We start from the raw sequence: 22,230 nt of genomic DNA on the forward strand, positions 1-22,230 counted from the left end.
GGCCCCCTTTGTGCTGTGTTCCATGCTGAGTGGGTGTGGCTACGGGTCACTGTGTTGGTGCGCGTGCAGCACGTGAAGGCCATGCTGTCAACAGTGCTGACGTCACTGTATCAGTCATGGAGCACACACAACCAGGTTCTTTCATACAGCAGTGTTTGAACAATGATAAATCAATCAACAATTAAATGCATAACAAATGTACAGTTGCTGTGATGGCTACAAACAGAGTGCGATGACATAACCTGATATCAGTTGGCTACTTCTTCCTATCGCTCGCCGAATTCGGCACATCTACCACTGCCGGTACCTCTACTACTACTACTACAACTACATTACTACTACTACTACTGCTGCAGCCTCTTCTACTTTTCCTTCTCTGCCTCCTCCTTTTTAACCTCCCACTACCACCTCACCCCAACATTCATCCTCTGCTCTTCCTCCTCACGTCTTCCTCCCTCTGCTAACACACACCTCATCCCTCTGCTAACACACACCTCATCCCTCATCCCTCTGCTAACACACACCTCATCCCTCTGCTAACACACACCTCATCCCTCTGCTAACACACACCTCATCTCTCTGCTAACACACACCTCATCCCTCATCCCACTGCTAACACACACCTCATCTCTCTGCTAACACACACCTCATCCCTCATCCCACTGCTAACACACACCTCATCTCTCTGCTAACACAAACCTCATCCCTCATCCCACTGCTAACACACACATCATCCCTCTGCTAACACAAACCTCATCCCTCATCCCACTGCTAACACACACCTCATCTCTCTGCTAACACACACCTCATCCCTCATCCCACTGCTAACACACACCTCATCCCTCATCCCACTGCTAACACACACCTCATCCCTCATCCTACTGCTAACACACACCTCATCCCTCTGCTAACACACACCTCATCCCTCTGCTAATACACACCTCATCCCTCATCCCTCTGCTAACACACACCTCATCCCTCTGCTAACACACACCTCATCCCTCTGCTAGTACACACCTCATCCCTCTGCTAACAAACACACCTCATCACTCATCCCTCTGCTAACACACACCTCATCCCTCTGCTAACACATCCCTCACCCCTCTGCTAACACACCTCATCCCTCTGCTAACACACCTCATCCCTCACCCCTCTGCTAACACACCTCATCCCTCTGCTAACACACCTCATCCCTCATTCCTCTGCTAACACACATCCCTCATCCCTCTGCTAACACACACCTCATCCCTCATCCCTCTAACACACACCTCATCCCTCTGCTAACACACACCTCATCCCTCATCCCTCTAACACACACCTCATCCCTCTGCTAACACACCTCATCCCTCATCCCTCTGCTAACACACCTCATCCCTCTAACACACACCTCATCCCTCATCCCTCTGCTAACACACCTCATCCCTCACCCCTCTGCTAACACACATCATCCCTCATCCTTCTGCTAACACACCTCATCCCTCATCCCTCTAACACACACCTCATCCCTCTGCTAACACACCTCATCCCTCATCCCTCTAACACACACCTCATCCCTCATCCCTCTGCTAACACACATCTCATCCCTCATCCCTCTGCTAACACACCTCATCCCTCATCCCTCTGCTAACACACACCTCATCCCTCATCCCTCTGCTAACACACACCTCAAGCCTTTGCTGACACACACCTGTTTCCATATCAAGAAAAACCGAAACCTTTGTCAAGCGATTCAGTCCCTTAAACAATGTGTGTGTGTGTGTGTGTGTGTGTGTGTGTGTGTGTGTGTGTGTGTGTGTGTGTAGGTGCGCGCGCGTGCGTATTTGCGCGCGTGTGTGTCAGCGTGCATCGTCCTCCACATCCTGTCACGGCACGGAAGTGGCTGCTGAAGAGGGTCCCTGGTGACGTCATAAGGGAACTTGCCGCGAGGATAACGTCATGTTATTCTTCAGTCTGGTCTGTTTCTCGTCGAATTCATGGCGCATCTTTTCGTTGGCTTGCCGCACTGCAACACAGGGGACACAGAGGGTCAGGACATCCAGTACAAGACTTCAGTGTGAAATACTGAATGATGATAGTTTATTTCTTGATACCTGTTCAAATAGAAAACATTTAATTGACAAAGAAGACACATTATTAGTGGTTTCTTTTATAGAAATATCATTTTTGAGGGCTTGACGTTTTGCTTCTTTTAATTTCGTTGATTAGGGTACGAGAGGGCACCTTGTGTCTGAGGCTGTAACTGTAGTGCATTCCTGTTTTAGTAGTTTTTTTTCTTCTTTGGAACACGTAAGAATGAGTTCAGAACCCACCGAAAAACACTTTACGACCAGTTTACATCATCCCTGGGGAGGTGGTGCCCGGTAGGACCCTCAGCCCTGCGGACTGAAAGGGACATGCAGTGAAAACCTTGACACAGTCCTCTACTGACAGGGACATGCAGTGAAAACCTTGACACAGTCCTCTACTGACAGGGACATGCAGTGAAAACCTTGACACAGTCCTCCACTGACAGGGACATGCAGTGAAAACCTTGACACAGTCCTCCACTGACAGGGACATGCAGTGAAAACCTTGACACAGTCCTCCACTGACAGGGACACCGTTCCATCTGTAAAGTGTTGACAGACATGGACACCGTTCCATTTGTAAAGTGTTGACAGACATGGACACCGTTCCATCTGTAAAGTGTTGACAGACAGGGAGATGGTTCCATCTGTAAAGTGTTGACAGACAGGGAGATGGTTCCATCTGTAAAGTGTTGACAGACAGGGAGATGGTTCCATCTGTAAAGTGTTGACAGACAGGGAGATGTTTCTATCTGTAAAGTGTTGACAGACATGGATACTGTTCCATTTGTAACGTGTTGACAGACAACCTGAGGAGTGGAGCTGATCAGAGGAGAGAGAGAGAGGGGGGGGGGGGGGAACCAAACACATCATCACAAACTGGTAGACGTGAGGGACTGAGATGCACAGACAGTCAAACAGACTAACAAAGAGCACTGTTTGAAAGGGAGAGAGGGAGAGAGAAAGAGAGAGACAGAGAGACAGAGACAGAGAGACAGAGAGAGAGACAGAGAGAGTTGAGTTCCCACCATCACAACATGAAAAGGAAGAACACTGAAATTGGTTGTGGAATACACTCCCATTCCGCAGACGACTTCATCGATGATGTGACAATGGTGGGAAGGAGTGGAGGGAGTGGGGGAGAGAGACATCACAGAGAGAGAGAGAGAGAGAGAGAGAGAGAGAGAGAGAGAGAGAGAGAGACAGACAGACAGACAGACAGACAGACAGAGACCGAGACAGACAGAGACCGAGACAGACAGAGTCAAAGAGAGACAGAGAAGAGAGAGTGACAGAGACAGAAGGTGATGGCTGCCAAACGTATGGTATATATTTATGTTCTTGTTTCGAGAGGTCGACGATATAAACGAACCCGAACTGTAGTGTCAAATAGACAGTATACATTCACTTCCAGTATCAATACAGAGACGGAAAACGATATTGGAAGTTGGAAAGAGAGAGAAGGGGAAAAGATGGGGACAGAGGGAAAAAGAGATGAGAAGAGACAGAGATAAAGACAGTCTGGAGCAGATAGCCAGAGACAGACAGAAAGACATGGTCAGAAAGACGGAAAAACAGGGACACGTCCACAACAAGATTACTCAGTAACGTTGACCTTTGCCCAACACTAAGGACACTTTTGTGGTCTTTGTTGTCAGTGATGGCGCTGTTGGTTTGTCTCCATACATGACACCTTGTGATGGTCTGTCCTCTGTTGGTCTGTCTCCATTCATAATGACACATTGTGATGGTCTGTCCTCTGTTGGTCTGTCTCCATTCATAATGACACATTGTGATGGTCTGTCCTCTGTTGGTCTGTCTCCATACATAATGACACATTGTGATGGTCTGTCCTCTGTTGGTCTGTCTCCATACATAATGACACATTGTGATGGTCTGTCCTCTGTTGGTCTGTCTCCATTCATAATGACACCTTGTAATGGTCTGTCCTCTGTTGGCCTGTCTCCATACATGACACCTTGTGATGGTCTGTCCTCTGTTGGTCTGTCTCCATACATAATGACACATTGTGATGGTCTGTCCTCTGTTGGTCTGTCTCCATACATAATGACACCTTGTGATGGTCTGTCCTCTGTTGGTCTGTCTCCATACATAATGACACATTGTGATGGTCTGTCCTCTGTTGGTCTGTCTCCATACATAATGACACCTTGGGACGGTCTGTCCTCTGTTGGTCTGTGTCCATACACAATGACACCTTGTGATGGTCTGTCTCCATACACATTGACACCTTGTGATTGTCTCCATACACATTGACACCTTGTGATTGTCTCTATACACATTGACACCTTATGATGGTCTGTCTCCATACATAAGGACACCTTGTGATGGTCTGTCTCCATACACAATGACACCTTGTTATGGTCTGTCTCCATACACAATGACACCTTGTGATGGTCTGTCTCCATACGTAATGACACCTTGTGATGGTCTGTCTCCATACAGGATGGCACCTTGTGATGGTCTGTCTCCATACATAATGACACCTTGGGACGGTCTGTCCTCTGTTGGTCTGTCTCAATACACAATGACACCTTGGGACGGTCTGTCCTCTGTTGGTCTGTCTCAATACACAATGACACCTTGTGATGGTCTGTCTCCATACATAATGACACCTTGTGATGGTCTGTCCTCTGTTGGTCTGTCTCAATACACAATGACACCTTGTGATGGTCTGTCTCCATACATAATGACACATTGTGATTGTCTGACATTTACTGTTATCTGTCCATACACAGTCTGTGTAGAAGCTTCCTCGCCCACTTTCCCTCCCTCTACACACGCACACGCACACACACACACACACACACACACACACACACACACACAGGGATCTGTTTTAAGCCCAGTGCTCTTCACACTGTACACTGCTCCTCTCGCTGAAATTATCAACCGCCATAATGTCAGTCATCATTTTTATGCTGATGACACTCAACTCCAGAAGAGTGATACCCCCGAAAAACTGTCGTCGCTCTTGCAAGAAACATCCAACTGCTTCCTGGATATTCAAAATTGGATGACTCTAAATAAGTTACAATTGAACGCGGACAAAACTGAAGCAATGATCGTAGGAACTAAACAAAAACTCTCTTCCATCACAACTGACACAATCAAACTTGGCAGTTCATCCATCCCTCTTTCCAGTTCAGTCAGGAACCTCGCTGTTGTCCTTGACAATACACTGTCCATGCAAACATTTATCAGTCAGACATGCCAATCCTGCTACTGTCAAATGCGGCGCATCAGTTCCATCCGGAAATATCTGTCCATTGACGCAACATCCAGACTTGTCGTTTCTCTCATTCTCTCTCGCCTTGACTACTGTAACTCTCTATTGTCTGGTTTGCCTGCTTCATCCATTCAGTCCCTTCAGCACATACAAAACTTTGCTGCCCGACTCGTCCTCAGAAAGAAAAGATTTGAGCACATCACTCCTCGTTTGCAACATCTCCACTGGCTCCCTGTCTCACACCGAATAAAGTACAAAATCAGCACTCTATGCTACAAATGTATTCACAAATCAGCCCCTTCCTATCTCTGTGGCTGCCTTCACCTCTACACTCCATCTCGCTCACTACGATCAGCTTCGGATCCACTCTATTTACGCATACCCAGATTCAAACTCTCGACTGTTGGCCGCCGTTCTTTCTCTGTCTCTGGACCTTGCAATTGGAATGAATTTCTTCTTTCGCTTCGTCAAGTCTCCACACTCAGCTCTTTCAAGTCTGGCCTTAAAACCCACCTCTTCCCAAAATAGCCTCCCTTCTCTGCCTCTTCCTTGTCTACAATTTCTCCAGTGAGTTATGCGTGCGTGTGAATGACTGGTGCGAAAGCGCTTTGATTTGTCTATGCACAAGATTCAGCGCTATATAAATACCATTATTATTATTATTAGACAGACACACGCGCGCGCGCACGCGTGTGCACGCAGTCGTTCATCATGAGTGCTCAGAAAACGACACGTGAAAACTAACACCTTCACCGTTGCCAAAGAATTATGACCGAAATTTGTCAGGGCAATTGTACTGCCACTCATTCCCACGAGAGCTCCGTCTGACAGACACAGACAGAAACAGAGACAGAGACAGAGAGAGAGAGAGAGAAATGCAAAGGAAGACAGAGTGAGAGACATAAAGACGAACAGAAACACGGACAAGACAGGTAGAGACAGTTCAACATTGGTAGTGACCACAAGGTTTGCCTCAGTGTTGACCTCACTCTCTCTACTTAGGCCAAAGGGCAAAGCAGTAAAAACACTGACACATTGTCTCCACACAGTGAAAACACCGACACAAAACACTGACACAGTTTAACCATACAGTGAAAACACTGACACAGTTTAACCATACAGTGAAAACACTGACACAGTTTAACCATACAGTGAAAACACTGACACAGTTTCTCCACCAAGTTAAAACATTGACACAATTTAGCCATACCTTGAAAATACTGACACAGTTTCTCCACACAGTGGAAACATTGATACAGTTTCTACACTGACACACAGTGAAAACTTTGACACAGTTTCTTCACACAGTGAAAACATTGACACAGTTTCTACACTGGCACACAGTAAAAACATTGACACAGTTTCTTCATACAGTGAAAACTTTGACACACTTTAATCTCACAGTGAAAACATTGACATAGGTGAAGAGGGTGGTGATAGACAGTGAGGGGTGATGGAGGGGGAGGGGGGCAGGGTGGTGATAGACATGGGTAGTGGGGGGACAGGGTGGTGATAGACAGTGAGGGGTGATGGGGGTGCAGGGTGGTGATAGACAGTGAGGGGTGATGGAGGGAAAGGGTGGTGACAGTGAGGGGTGATGGGGAGACAGGGTGGTGACAGTGAGGGGTGATGGAGGGGGAGGGGGGCAGAGTGGTGATAGACATGGGTAGTGGGGGACAGGGTGGTGATAGACATGGGTAGTGGGGGGACAGGGTGGTGATAGAACAGTGAGGGGTGATGGGGGGACAGGGTGGTGATAGACAGGGGTGATGGGGGGACAGGGTGGTGATAGACATGGGTAGTGGGGGACAGGGTGGTGATAGACATGGGTAGTGGGGGGACAGGGTGGTGATAGACAGTGAGGGGTGATGGGGGGACAGGGTGGTGATACAGGGGTGATGGGGGGACAGGGTGGTGATAGACAGGGATGATGGGGGGACAGGGTGGTGATAGACAGTGAGGGGTGATGGGGGGACAGGGTGGTGATAGACAGTGAGGGGTGATGGGGGGACAGGGTGGTGATAGACAGTGAGGGGTGATGGGGGGACAGGGTGGTGATAGACAGGGATGATGGGGGGACAGGGTGGTGATAGACAGTGAGGGGTGATGGGGGGACAGGGTGGTGATAGACAGTGAGGGGTGATGGGGGGGCAGGGTGATAGACAGGGATGATGGGGGGACAGGGTGGTGATAGACAGTGAGGGGTGATGGGGGGACAGGGTGGTGATAGACAGTGAGGGGTGATGGGGGGGCAGGGTGATAGACAGGGATGATGGGGGGACAGGGTGGTGATAGACAGTGAGGGGTGATGGGCGGACAGGGTGGTGATAGACATGGGTAGTGGGGGGACAGGGTGGTGATAGACAGGGATGATGGGGGGACAGGGTGGTGATAGACAGTGAGGGGTGATGGGGGGACAGGGTGGTGATAGACAGGGATGATGGGGGGACAGGGTGGTGATAGACAGGGATGATGGGGGGACAGGGTGGTGATAGACAGTGAGGGGTGATGGGGGGACAGGGTGGTGACAGTGAGGGGTGATGGGGGGACAGGGTGGTGATAGACAGTGAGGGGTGATGGGGGGACAGGGTGGTGATAGACAGTGAGGGGTGATGGGGGGACAGGGTGGTGATAGACAGGGATGATGGGGGGACAGGGTGGTGATAGACAGTGAGGGGTGATGGGGGGACAGGGTGGTGATAGACAGTGAGGGGTGATGGGGGGGACAGGGTGATAGACAGGGATGATGGGGGGACAGGGTGGTGATAGACAGTGAGGGGTGATGGGGGGACAGGGTGGTGATAGACAGTGAGGGGTGATGGGGGGGCAGGGTGATAGACAGGGATGATGGGGGGACAGGGTGGTGATAGACAGTGAGGGGTGATGGGGGGACAGGGTGGTGATAGACAGTGAGGGGTGATGGGGGGACAGGGTGGTGATAGACAGTGAAGGGTGATGGGGGGACAGGGTGGTGACAGTGAGGGGTGATGGAGGGACAGGGTGGTGATAGTGAGGGGTGATGGGGGGACAGGGTGGTGATAGTGAGGGGTGATGGGGGGACAGGGTGGTGATAGTGGTGGGTGATGGCGGGGCAGGGTGATAGACAGTGAGGGGTGATGAGGGGGCAGGGTGATAGACAGTGAGGGGTGATGAGGGGCAGGGTGATAGACAGTGAGGGGTGATAGGGGGACAGGGTGGTGACAGTGAGGGGTGATGAGGGGGCAGGGTGATAGACATTGAGGGGTGATGGGGGGACAGGGTGGTGATAGTGAGGGGTGATGGGGGTGCAGGGTGGTGCTAGTGAGGGGTGATGGGGGGACAGGGTGGTGATAGTGAGGGGTGATGGGGGGACAGGGTGGTGACAGTGAGGGGTGATGGGGGGACAGGGTGATAGACAGTGAGGGGTGATGGGGGGACAGGGTGGCGATAGACAGGGATGATGGGGGGACAGGGTGGTGATAGACAGGGATGATGGGGGGACAGGGTGATAGACAGTGAGGGGTGATGGGGGGACAGGGTGGTGATAGACAGTGAGGGGTGATGGGGGGACAGGGTGATAGTGAGGGGTGATGGGGGGACAGGGTGATAGACAGTGAGGGGTGATGGGAGGACAGGGTGGTGATAGACAGTGAGGGGTGATGGGGGGACAGGGTGGTGATAGACAGTGAGGGGTGATGGGGGGACAGGGTGATAGACAGTGAGGGGTGATGGGGGGACAGGGTGATAGACAGTGAGGGGTGATGGGGGGACAGGGTGGTGATAGTGAGGGGTGATGGGGGGACAGGGTGGTGATAGACAGGGGTGATGGGGGGACAGGGTGGTGATAGACAGGGATGAGGGGGGTAAGGAGGGTGAAGGTGGACTTTCAGGAGAGATAGAGGTTATTGTGAGCGGAAGCAGAAATGCAGATCAATGCGTGTGAAAAAAGGAGAAAAAACAACAACAAACAAAACAACAAAATAAACGAGAACACCATCACAAACTGGTAGGTCTACCGTTGGTGATTGAGTGATTAAGTTGTCCGGCGAGAGAGAGAGAGAGAGAGAGAGAGAGAGGGGGGGGGGGGGTCGGGCGTGGGGGGGGGGGGGGGGGGCTGCTGGTGGTGGTAACGAAAGTGTTCTCCGACACTCGCTAAAAGGGAAGTCAGCCAAGTGTTTACAGAAGCCTTTCCATGACGGTGACGACGTCTTCGTCGTTATGGCAACAGTGTAGAATAAAATAGGGGGGGTGGGAGTGGGGAAGGCGTCAAGAAGTGGGGGTGGGGGCAGACAGACAGACAGACAAGCAGACATGTGTACATACATATAGGCATGCAGATAAAAAAGATAGAGAGGCAGGGACACAAACAAAAAGCCAGAAAGACGGAGAGACATACAGATGAACAGACAGTCAGTCACAGGTCGGAGGGACACTTGGACAGTCTGAGCGAGAGAGAGACAGAGACAGAGAGACAGAGACAGGAACAGACAGATACACAGACAGGCACACAGATACACAAAGATAAATATAGAGACAAAGAGACAGACAAGCAAGCAAACAGAAAAACACAGACAGGGAACAACACAGACAAAGACATAGAAACAGACAGAGACACAGGCAGACAATGACCAACAAAGTGAATTACAAAGAATAGAGACAGGTACCAACACAGACATAGACGTAGACAGAAACAGACAGATGCCAAGACAACGAGGACGGAAAGAGAGACACCCACAACTAGGCTACCCGATAATGTGGGTCACAGAAACACCCACAACTAGGCTACCCGATAATGTGGGCCACAGAAACACCCACAACTAGGCTACCCGATAACGTGGGCCACAGAGACACCCACAACAAGGCTACCCGATAATGTGGGTCACAGAAACACCCACAACTAGGCTACCCGATAATGTGGGTCACAGAAACACCCACTACAAGGCTACCCGATAATGTGGGTCACAGAGACACCCACTACAAGGCTACCCGATAATGTGGGTCACAGAGACACCCACAACAAGGCTACCCGATAATGTGGGTCACAGAGACACCCACTACAAGGCTACCCGATAATGTGGGTCACAGAGACACCCACAACAAGGCTACCCGATAATGTGGGTCACAGAGACACCCACAACAAGGCTACCCGATAATGTGGGTCACAGAGACACCCACTACAAGGCTACCCGATAATGTGGGTCACAGAGACACCCACAAAAAGGCTACCCGATAATGTGGGTCACAGAGACACCCACAACTAGGCTACCCGATAATGTGGGTCACAGAGACACCCACAAAAAGGCTACCCGATAATGTGGGTCACAGAGACACCCACTACAACGCTACCCGATAATGTGGGTCACAGAGACACCCACTACAAGGCTACCCGATAATGTGGGTCACAGAGACACCCACAACTAGGCTACCCGATAATGTGGGTCACAGAGACACCCACAAAAAGGCTACTCGATAACGTGGGTCACAGAGACACCCACAACAAGGCTACTCTATAGCGCTGGTCCTTGTTCAACACTGTAACACTGACTTTTGTTCAACACTGATGACACCCTCTGTGATCTTTACTATCCTTACCAGTGCTTTGTCTATCTATCTGTCTATCTATCTATCTATATGTGTGTGTGTTTGTCAGTATCAGACGTTTGGTTGGTCTGTCTGTATACTTTATCAGAGAGAGAGAGAGAGAAAAGACAAGACAAGACAAATTTCTTTATTTCGAGGATAATAGATAAGCACTGGTGTGCTTTTTTATATCCAGTCCCCGCGCTGAATAGGGTCTAAACTGCACAATACTAAATAAAGCATGGTGTTAGAAGAAATACAAAACAGAGGGGAAACATTAAACAATTAATCAACCCCCCCCCACCACACACACACACATGCACATGCAGGCACAAGCATGGTTTTAGTTAAATGCATAAGACAGAGAACAAAAAGAACAAAATGAAAGAAACAAACACACACAACGCACACCACATACCACAATGGGGAATGGATGGTGATGGAGGTTCTCAGTCAACCGTACACATGTCACAAACAGTATCAATAAATGAGCGACGCACACAACACATTATGACACAAGGTGGGAAAGGTAATGTTTTTGGAAGGTAGTTGGGCAATGGTGTTGTTCAATTGTTTGTGGGAGTGAGTTCCTTGTGGTGGCGCCTGAGTAAACCAGACTGGATTTGAACAAGTCACTTCTTGGGATTGGGATATGGTCTGGGGTGTGTGTGTGCGTGTGCGTTGGGGGGGGGGTCTCCTTGGTGAATTTACATAAAACTTGTTTATTAATGTAGGTGGTGCATTACCTGTCATGATCTTGTGCATTGTGATTCCTTTGTTGTACTCTATTCACGGACTGGTGGCAGAACATTCGCTTGTTTATAGTCAGAGTCTAAGTGGGAAGTCGTTTTAAGGAGCACCAGCTTGAGCCCCCGTTTATGAAGTCAGTAATGGCTTCATGGTGTTCGCACTTGCGGAGTCCCATAGTGTTGATGCATAATCTATTGTTGACTGGATATGTGCCTGAAAAATAATTTCCGTGGAAATGTTTGCTTTTGGATAGTTGATGGGTTTTCTGGGCTGTCGTTTTGCAAAGGGAATTCATGTGAGGATTCCAAGTGACATTGTTGTCGATTATGATTCGCAGAACTTTATGATCATTGACCTGTTCATTAGGTTTACCTTTAATTTGGATGGAAGGAAACTTATGTATAGTGTTTTGTCTCTTTTCTCTGGTTGTGATTAACATGCATTTTGTTTTTTGTGGGCGAGAGAGAGAGGGAGAGAGAGAGAGAAAGAGACAGACAGACAGACAGACAAAGACGGAGAGACAAACAGAGAGACAGACAGAACGTATCTATCACTATAGACAGAGCCCACAGGGTTTCATTGATTCCAGCGGTCATCCGGGTCCTTCAATGGCGGCCCAAGGTGGCGGGGGATATTTCTGGTCCTGGCCACACAGCAGGTCGATGGCAGTCAGGAGGGGGCCCTCCCCCCCCCTCCCCACCCCATACCCCTCCCCTCCCCATCAACACTCCCGCTGTCAAATCTGATTGGCTGCCAAAAAAAACTTCTCCATAACTTCAACTTTCCAGACAGCAGTTGTGCCAAGTCAACATCTCTAGCTGAACGAAGGAGAGTGTGCACGGCTGTGTGCATGTACGTCTTCATGTTGACACACACTGCAGCGTACAACTTTGCCCAACATATAGTCATACATATGTACACAAACACATGCGCTAGTGCGCATGCACACACACACACACGCGTGCGCGCACACACACACACACATACGCACGCACGTACGCACACACACACACACACGCACACACACGCACGCACGCGCACACACACACACACACACACTGACATATGGATGGGAGAGTGAATGGGAGAGGGGTGTGGGGGAAGGGGGAGAGAGAGGAACAGAGACAGAGACAGAGACAGACAGACAGACAGACACAGACAGACACAGACAGACAGACAGACAGATGGGGGAAGGGGGAAGAAGTGTGAACATATTGATACAAACAGTTCAAAGGATTTTCGGAGTGCCTGTGTAAAGTTTTATTTCATCAGATTAATATTGATACAAACAGTTCAAAGGATTTTTGGAGTGCCTGTGTAAAGTTTTATTTCATCAGATTAATATTGATACAAACAGTTCAAAGGATTTTTGGAGTGCCTGTGTAAAGTTTTATTTCATCAGATTAATATTGATACAAACAGTTCAAAGTATTTTGGAGTGCCTGTGTAAAGTTTTATTTCATCAGATTAATTTTCGCCGAACTTTAGAGTGAACGATGTTTGCTTGAGATAGAGGATGAAAGGTTTTGTGATATTAGTGCAAGACAAAGAGCCCGCTGAAATGGCGGTACTGCTGCAGTATGTGTTGTAGGTAAGATTATGTTGACATGCTATTTTCACGTTATACACCATCCTGAACACTAACACCAATAGCATAATCAGCATCAACATCAACAAAAACAACTAGAGCAACAGCAATAACAACAACAACATTCACAACAACTACGACAACTACAACAAAGACGGCGACAACGACAAGAACAACAGCAAGAACGACAACGACATCGACAACAATATCAACAACAGCAACTACATCAACTACAGCAATAATTTAATTCAAAATGACAAAGACAACAGCAACAATAATGCAATCCAACCAATGATTACTGATCGTAGAACTGGACAGAGTCGTTGACAATGACTGATTCATTGCTGTTTATCGCCAAGTCAACCTGGCAGTGATCAGGGCCGAGGAAAACAACTGCTTTATCATGCAGCAGTAAAGATTCACAGTGATCATGGCCAAGGGAAACAACTGCTTTATCATGCAGCAGTAAAGGTTCTCAATGGTCATGGCCAAGGGATATAACTGCTTTATCATGGAGCAGTAAAGGTTCTCAATGGTCATGGCCAAGGGATATAACTGCTTTATCATGGAGCAGTAAAGGTTCACAGTAATCAGGGCCAAGGGAAACAACTGCTTTATCATGGAGCTGTAAAGGTTCACAGTAATCAGGGCCAAGGGAAACAACTGCTTTATCATGGAGCTGTAAAGGTTCACAGTAATCAGGGCCAAGGGATATAACTGCTTTATCATGGAGCAGTAAAGGTTCACAATGGTCATGGCCAAGGGATATAACTGCTTTATCATGGAGCAGTAAAGGTTCACAATGGTCATGGCCAAGGGATATAACTGCTTTATCATGGAGCAGTAATGGTCATGGCCAAGGGATATAACTGCTTTATCATGCAGCAGTAAAGGTTCACAGTGATCATGGCCAATGGAAACAACCGCTTTATCATGCAGCTGTAAAGGTTCAGTGATCATGGCCAAGGGACATAACTGCTTTATCATGCAGCTGTAAAGGTCCACAGTAATCAGAGCCAAGGGACACAACTGCTTTATCATGGAGCTGTAAAGGTTCACAGTGATCATGGTCAAGGGACATAACTGCTTTATCATGCAGCTGTAAAGGTCCAGTCATCAGAGCCAAGGGACACAACTGCTTTATCATGGAGCTGTAAAGGTTCACAGTGATCATGGTCAAGGGACATAACTGCTTTATCATGCGGCACAACACCATTCTGAACGAGTCAGCTACCAAAATAAATAGTCCGGATGGTAACTTTCTCAGAGGGGGCTGGGGTGGGGGTTGAGGGGTCGGGGGGTAGGGGGGGGAGGGTGCAAGGGGGAGGGGGGTGGGGGCTTACAGTCTTATACAGTCCCGTTTCTTGCTTTCCAAAGAGCCGAAGTCTAAAGACAGGCTTTTCTGTCGGTGTGGCCAGCAGTGAAATACCCATGCTGTGTGCGATGGATGTCTCCTTCCAACCAGCCCTAAATTACAGAGAACAGACCGGCCTCGGGTCATTATAGAAACATTCCATTGTGATTCTGAGCCGGGGAAACTTTTCTCTCACTTCAGAGGGGGCTAGTAATTTTGTCCGTATTCATCATCAACAGGAGTTTGGGGTCTGAAGATATTCCCCTGAGAACATTCACCTCGACACACTGAAGATATTCAGAAAGACAGGCACACACACACACGCACACGCACACGCACACACATATATAATTATACACATATATATGCATACATACATACATACAGAGATGGAGAGACAGAGGTACAGACATACAGATAGAAAGGTAGGGAGAGGAAGTCGAGACAAATTCCTTATTAATGAGGGTAATAAATAAGCAAGTACATATCCTTTCACATCCAGTCCTCGCCAGAAAGATGAGTAAAAATGAAAGCAATCAGAGAGAGAGGGGGAGAGAGAGAGGTGGGGAGAGAGAGGTGGGGACAGAGACAGAGATAACGACAGAGAAAGAGAAACAGAGACAGAGACAGAAACGGAGAGAGAGAGAGAGAGTCCCTTGTGTGCTTTTTTGCGCTCGCTCATTCATCAAGCCACTTCGTACACTGTTCTTTCTCTCCTCCTCCGTCAGTTTCCTTTTGACATGAACCCTCAGCAAAAAAAATGAAAGAAAATAAAGAAGAGAGAGAGAGAGAGAGAGAGAGAGAGAGAGAGAGAGGGAGAGGGTGAGAGAGAGAGAGAGAGAGAGAGAGAGAGAGAGAGAGGGAGAGAGAGAGGGAGAGGGAGAGGGAGAGAGAGAGAGAGAGATTCATTGCGCGCAGAGAGCACCACAGTTCGAAGGGAAGTTTTTTTTTCTTCTTCACAAGATGAAAGGGGGACCACTCGTGACGTGTATGCCAGCCATTTCCGGTTGGTAGATGGCCGTCCTCCTTGATGTGATAGAGAGCGTCAAATATGATTTATGATCTATCAATCTATCTATCTATCTATCTATCTGTCTGTCTGTCTATCTCATAGTGTCAAATATGATTGATGATTTGTCTATCTGTTTGTTTATCTATCTATCTATCTGATAGAGAGCGTAAAATATTATGAATTATGATCTATCTATGTATCTGCCTGTCTATCTATCTATCTGTCTATCTGATAGAGAGCATCAAATATTATGATATATGATCTATCCATCTGACAGAGAGCATCAAATATGATATATGATCTATCTATCTATCTATCTATCTATCAATGTATCTGATAGAGAGCATCAAATATGATGAATGAGGCGGAGGAGGAAACCTTTCCCAACGGCTGTGAAGGCGGAAGAGGATGACCAAAGGGCAGGGGGAGCTCTTATCCTTGGCTGGAAGTCTTCCTAGGAGACAGAACTCCGAAGAAAAAACCTGCACCTGCCGATGCCGTCCTACACGTGGCATATATCTGCACCTGTGGGACTGTGAGCGTCGGTAGGCGAGAGAGTGGGGGAGGGACTGCACAACTGACAAAAAAGTCACCTGTGCTGGTCAGGCAACCAGGCGAATGTCGGAACGTCGAACTAGCCCATCAACACCCAGCTTTCCCAAGCCCTGCTTAACGGGGACAGGCAGAGGATGCTGCTAGCAGTTCCTAGTCACGACTCTGCACGCAGGCGGCTGTGGGGTGATGGTCGTCCGCCGTAGAGCAGCCCTTTTTTAGGGACAGAACTGCTATCCCCACATGGAGAATGGGAGATAAAAGGATCCCTAAACAAAGCCTGCCTCACCTAGTACCTAGTAGGAAACCGCACCTACTTGGACATCCAACACTAGCGGTCGAAAACAGAAGAAAAGAACCAGGAGTCATGCCCTGACTCTGGGTGCTTGGAATGTTCGCACCCTTTTAGACAGAGACGACAGACCAGAAAGGCGCACAGCGCTCATTGCTAGAATGCTTGATCGCTACCAGGTGGACATAGCAGCCCTGAGCGAAACCAGGTTTGCCGGTGAAACCCAGCTGGAGGAAGATGGAGGGGGCTACACCTTCTACTGCATTGGGATGCCAGATGGCACCCCAAGAACCTCAGGCGTGGGCTTTGCCATACTAACCAAACTTGCACGACAGCTTTGACAGCCTTCCACGTGGGATAAATAGGCTGATTACCCTGCGTCTGAAGCTGTCCAAGGTTCGCTTCTCCACAGTCATCAGCTGCTATGCCCCGACGATGACCAACCCTGATGACATCAAAGAAGCTTTCTACGAGGAGTTCAGCCGCACTATTTCAGCGGTAGACAGAAAGGACAGGCTGATCATCCTTGGGGATTTCAATGCCCGCGTCGGCGTGGACTTCTCCTCGTGGCAAAAAGTCCCAGGACAGCACGGCACTGGCAAGTGCAACTCCAACGGACTGCTTTTGCTCTCGCTCTGCGCGCAGCATGGACTGACCATCAACACCCTCTTCCAACAAGCGGACAAGTACAAGAACACACGGATGCACCCCCGCTCTAAGCAATGGCACATGCTGGACTGTGATTGTCCGGCAGAGGGACAGAGGTGATGTTTCCATTACACGTAGCATGAGAGGAGCAGTCTGTTGGTCGGACCATCGCCTGGTGCGCAGCAAGATGAACATCAGACTTACATGCAAGCTCTAACCAGCCACGCAGAAACCCCCTAGGAAGCTGAACATCCACCGCCTCCCTATCACTAAGGACGTGCTGCAGCAGCAAATCCAAGCAGCTCTCCAAGAAATTCCTGCATCGACTGATGTAGAAGAGGTATGGAGCAACTTTAGAGATGCTGTGTACACAGCAGCAGTTGACACACTCGGCTTTGTACAGAGAAGCCACAAAGACTGGTGTGACGAGAACGACTCTGGAATCTCCAAGCTCCTGGACACACTGCACACGGTATCAGGATCATTTTTCCGATAAAGACTGCCAGAGGAAGAAGGACCAGTTCTTGCAAACCAGGAAACTCGTACAGAAGAGGCTACGCGAGATGAAGAACACCTGGTGGGAGAGAAAGCCCGAAGAGCTTCAGTCCGCTGCTGATGCTCACGACATGAAGACCTTCCATGATGGTCTCCAGACTGTGTATGGGCCGAGAGTCACAGGATCAACCCCTGTCCGAGCCTTGGACCAGACCACCCTCCTGACAGAGAAGACATCCTTGCCCGCTGGGCAGAGCACTTCAACACCCTCCTCAACAGGGACTCGTCCATATCTGACGAGGTAATTGCAGCCCTCCCACAGCTACCAGTCAATGACTCGCTAGCTGCCCCTCCCACCAAGGCCGAGACCCGGAAGGCCCTGAAGCTGACAAAGTCAGGAAAAGCACCAGGAGCGGATGGAATCCAGGTTGACATCTACAAGTATGGAGGCGAGGTGCTGACAGACAAGCTGACTGCCCTGTTCCAGTCTATCTGGGAGAGAGGGGAGGTCCCCCAGGATTTCAAGGATGCTTCAATTGTTCACATTTACAAACGGAAGGGAGACAAAACATCCTGCGATAACCACCGTGGAATCTCTCTCCTCTGCATCGCCGGCAAGATCTTCGCCCGCATCATACTAAACAGACTGGTTGACCATGTCTCCAACACAGTCATCCCTGAAGCACAGTGTGGCTTCCGCTCAGGCAGGGGAACATGTGACATGGTGTTTGCTGTACGCCAGGTGCAAGAGAAGTGCCGTGAGCAGAACAAGGAGCTCCACATGGTCTGTGTGGACCTGACTAAGGCCTTCGACACGTTGAACCACCATGGTCTATGGCAGATCCTCCTAAAGTTCGGCTGCCCAGAGAGCCTAATCCAACTGAATGCGTCATTCCACGATGGCATGCAGGCGAGAGTACAAGAAAATACTGACATGTCGGATCCGTTCCCTGTGGTAAATGGATTGAAGCAGTGCTGCGTCCTGGCACCCACACTGTTCTCAATTATCTTCTCTGCCATGCTGATTGACGCCTTCCAAGACTGTGACCGGGGCATCTACATTCAGTTTCGCACAGATGGCAAACTTTTCAACTTGCGGCGACTCCACGCCAGGTCCAGGGTGTTTGAGGCACTGTTGAGAGAGTTCCTCTTCGCCGATGACTGCGCACTTGCTGCACACACCCATGAGGACACGCAGTTCATTATGTTATGGACAGGTTCTCAACCTCCTGCAGGTGCTTTGAACTCGCCATCAGCCTCAGCAAGACCGAGTCCATGTACCAACCAGCTAGCTCACAGAACGCCAGTGCCTCCTCCCCACCTGCAATCAAGATCAATGACACAGAGATCAAGTCAGTCGACAAGTTTTGCTACCTGGACAGCACCCCATGAAGCAACGGAGCCCTTGATGCAGAAGTGACACTGCGCATCGCCAAGGCCAGCTCCATCTTTGGCAGACTCAACAACAGGCTGTGGAACAACAAAGGCATCAGGCTCAGCACCAAAATCAAAACCTACAGAGCTGTTGTGCTGACCACCTTGATGTACTGCTGTGAAACATGGACGACGTATCGCCGTCACAGTCAACATCTTGAGGTGTTTCAGAGATGCCTACGAAAGATCCTCGGCATAAAGTGGCAAGACAGGGTCTCCAACCTCCAGGTCCTAGAGAGGAGCGGCCTGCCCAGCATCGAAAGCCTGCTGATCCAGTGCCAGCTACGCTGGACAGGACACGTTGTCCGCATGACAGACAACAGGATCCCGGAGATGCTCTTGTATGGCCAGCTGAAGGAAGGCCACCGCGAACTTGGAAGACCCTGCAAGCGCTTCAAGGACACCTTGAAGACAAACCTCAAAGCCTGTGACATAGAAATCGCTTCCTGGGAAACTGATGCCCTTGACAGCTCTCGCTGGAGGATGCTGTGTTCAAGTGGCATAAAGACGTTTGAAAACAAGAGAACGCTGGCCATTAAGGAGAAGCGCGAGCGAAGGAAGCAGGGCGCAACTTGTGGAGATGTTTCCCCTTGCAACACCTGTGGGAAGTGCTGCGCATCCTGAATCGGTCTCTTCTCCCATATGAGGACACACTCGACAGATAAGCCTGCCTGCCTACTCGTCCGTCGGTCCGACGGGAGACTATTATATGATCTATCTATCTATCTATCTAATCATATTTTTATTATATATATGTGCATACCATATATATATATATATATATATATATATATATATATATATATATATCTATATATGTGTGTGTGTGTGTGTGTGTGTGTGTGTGTGTGTGTAGAATCATATGTATAATTATATGAATACATATATGTGTGTGTGTGTGCGTGTGTGTGTGTCACTTGAGGGTGCCAACTGTGCAAAAAAGCCCCAACTCAAAACACGGCACAACTTTCCGCAAGGAAGGCCGAGGGCACCCTCAAGTGAGGATTATCTTCCTCCAGGTGGCCATGTATCTTATTCTGTGTGTGATTGAATAAATGTGTGTGAACTCTGAATTATTTCAGTCTGTGTCTGTGTTGTCTGGGTGTTAGTGCTGGGTTGGGTGGGGGTTTCTAGTCCGCTCTCATATAGAGCGTGACAAATGGTGGAGATGCGGGGTAGTTTGGAATATTCTAGCTTAGGCATCACATACAATGCGACTTTAACACACACACGAAGATATATATATATATATATATATATAATGCTCACTAAACGCTGAGGGGGTTCATAAGGAAAACTGAACACAGATTTTATGGTTGAACCCCTTCAATACGCATGAAAAATAATGCCATAACATTCAAATAAAATTTATGTTTAAAAATGCATACACATCCAACAGATGCACATAAAAGAGCTAAATATTGTATTTACTTAAATATTCACTCCCTCCTCTCTCTCTCTCATTCACGGACATGAACACAAGACAGACAGACAGAACACAGGTTAGGACTGTCTCTACAGTCTCCACTTACCTTCCAGAAGAGGTACCACTACCCCAAGGCTGGAAGTACACAAAACACAGAGAACGAAGCGCACACAACCACTCGGAGGAAACTGATCCCCACTGACGAGCGTCATGACGGGCAAACAGCCCTGAAGCACCCTAAGACTGGCACGGCTGCCTCTTCTGACAGTCGCGGGCGAAAAGCCCAGAATCTTGTCACTTGCAAACCAGGAAGAGGCTGATCTCAGTTCAGTGACAGCCTGAACTGAGACTGAGACAGACTGAGAATTTCGTGCAATCAGCACAGCCCACACTGCTCTCTAGCTAGATGGGGTGGGTGAACAAGGAGGGGGTTAAGCACTCACATCTGAATTGTCATGAGATGTGACAATGTGTGTGTGTGTGTGTGTGTGTGTGTGAGAGAGAGAGAGAGAGAGAGAGAGAGGGACACCAGTGGTGTCGCGCGATTCATATTTGTGGAACGTTTGTTTTGAGCTGAACACAACATGTTGCATGAATTCAACAGTCCCCTTTTCACAGCAGCGTGACTGTACCGTTCACTGGTATAAAAACAAAACAAACAACAACAACAACAACAAAAAACAAAACACACAAAAACCAACAAAAACAACAACAAAACAAAACAAAACAAAAAAACACAAAAAACCCCAAACACACACGTGTGTTTGATATGAGTTCACAAAGTAATGTCGTGGCTGTTTTGATGTTATTTTGATGAGAGTCTGATTCTGAGCCCAGAACAGTCCACTTAGGAGTTGTTCTCGCGCTACTTTTGAATTGGAAGAAAAGAGCCATTCTTAGCAAAACAGGAGATGAAGATGAAGAAGTAAATGAAAACATAAGAAGATGGAGTGGGTGATTGAGAAGACACAGAACGTTCACTGAACAGTGGGAAAGGAGGGAGAGGAGGAAGACAGAGACGATGCAGAAGAAGAGAACACGAGGACGAAGGCAGAGGTGAAGAAGAGAAGACGAGGACGAAGAAGGCAGAGGTGAAGAAGAAGAGAAGACGAGAACGAAGAAGGCAGAGGTGAAGAAGAAGAGAAGACGAGGACGAAGAAGGCAGAGGTGAAGAAGAGAAGACGAGGACGAAGAAGGCAGAGGTGAAGAAGAAGAGAAGACGAGGACGAAGAAGGCAGAGGTGAAGAAGAAGAGAAGACGAGGACGAAGAAGGCAGAGGTGAAGAAGAAGAGAAGACGAGGACGAAGAAGGCAGAGGTGAAGAAGAGAAGACGAGGACGAAGAAGGCAGAGGTGAAGAAGAAGAGAAGACGAGGACGAAGAAGGCAGAGGTGAAGAAGAAGAGAAGCGGAAGTAGAGAGAATCAGGCGAGAGAAGCAGAAGGAAAGAAAGAATAGTAAGGAGTACGTTTGATGTATGTTGGAACCAGAACTAATTTTATATACGTGAATGTGTTTAGGGATATTTGTTAGAAAACAGAAAAACCCAGACCAGATTGTTTTTATTTCAAGCTTGAAAAAATATCACTGCAGTGGATGAAATGGAGCAGATGTGGCTGTGTGAACGGATGTGTGCTTGTGAAGACGATTGTAAGAGAGAGGAGTATGTCGTGCGCATGTGGCACGTTATACACCTCACCTCCCCCTCTCTCCATCTCCCCCACCCACCCCTTGCCCTTTAACAGCACCCCATCACCCCTTCTCTCTCTCCACCCCCAGTCACTATGCTGTAATGTGACATCACATT

General features: G+C 48.5%; 1 protein-coding gene across 3 annotated transcripts in view; it reads right to left on the reverse strand.

Annotated features, from left to right (window-relative positions):
* Positions 1-1,579: 1,579 nt before the first annotated feature.
* The window catches only part of LOC143290610 (uncharacterized), a 112,593-nt gene continuing 91,942 nt past the window's right edge, over positions 1,580-22,230 (reverse strand). For all 3 annotated transcript variants that reach the window (XM_076600212.1, XM_076600211.1, XM_076600210.1), the window contains one exon: positions 1,580-2,002. In XM_076600212.1, coding sequence (XP_076456327.1) covers positions 1,905-2,002 — 98 coding nt within the window. In that variant the 3' untranslated portion in view covers positions 1,580-1,904. The remainder of the gene's footprint in view (positions 2,003-22,230) is intronic.

Source organism: Babylonia areolata, chromosome 15, assembly GCF_041734735.1.
Source record: "Babylonia areolata isolate BAREFJ2019XMU chromosome 15, ASM4173473v1, whole genome shotgun sequence".
Taxonomy (NCBI): Eukaryota; Metazoa; Mollusca; class Gastropoda; order Neogastropoda; family Buccinidae; genus Babylonia; species Babylonia areolata.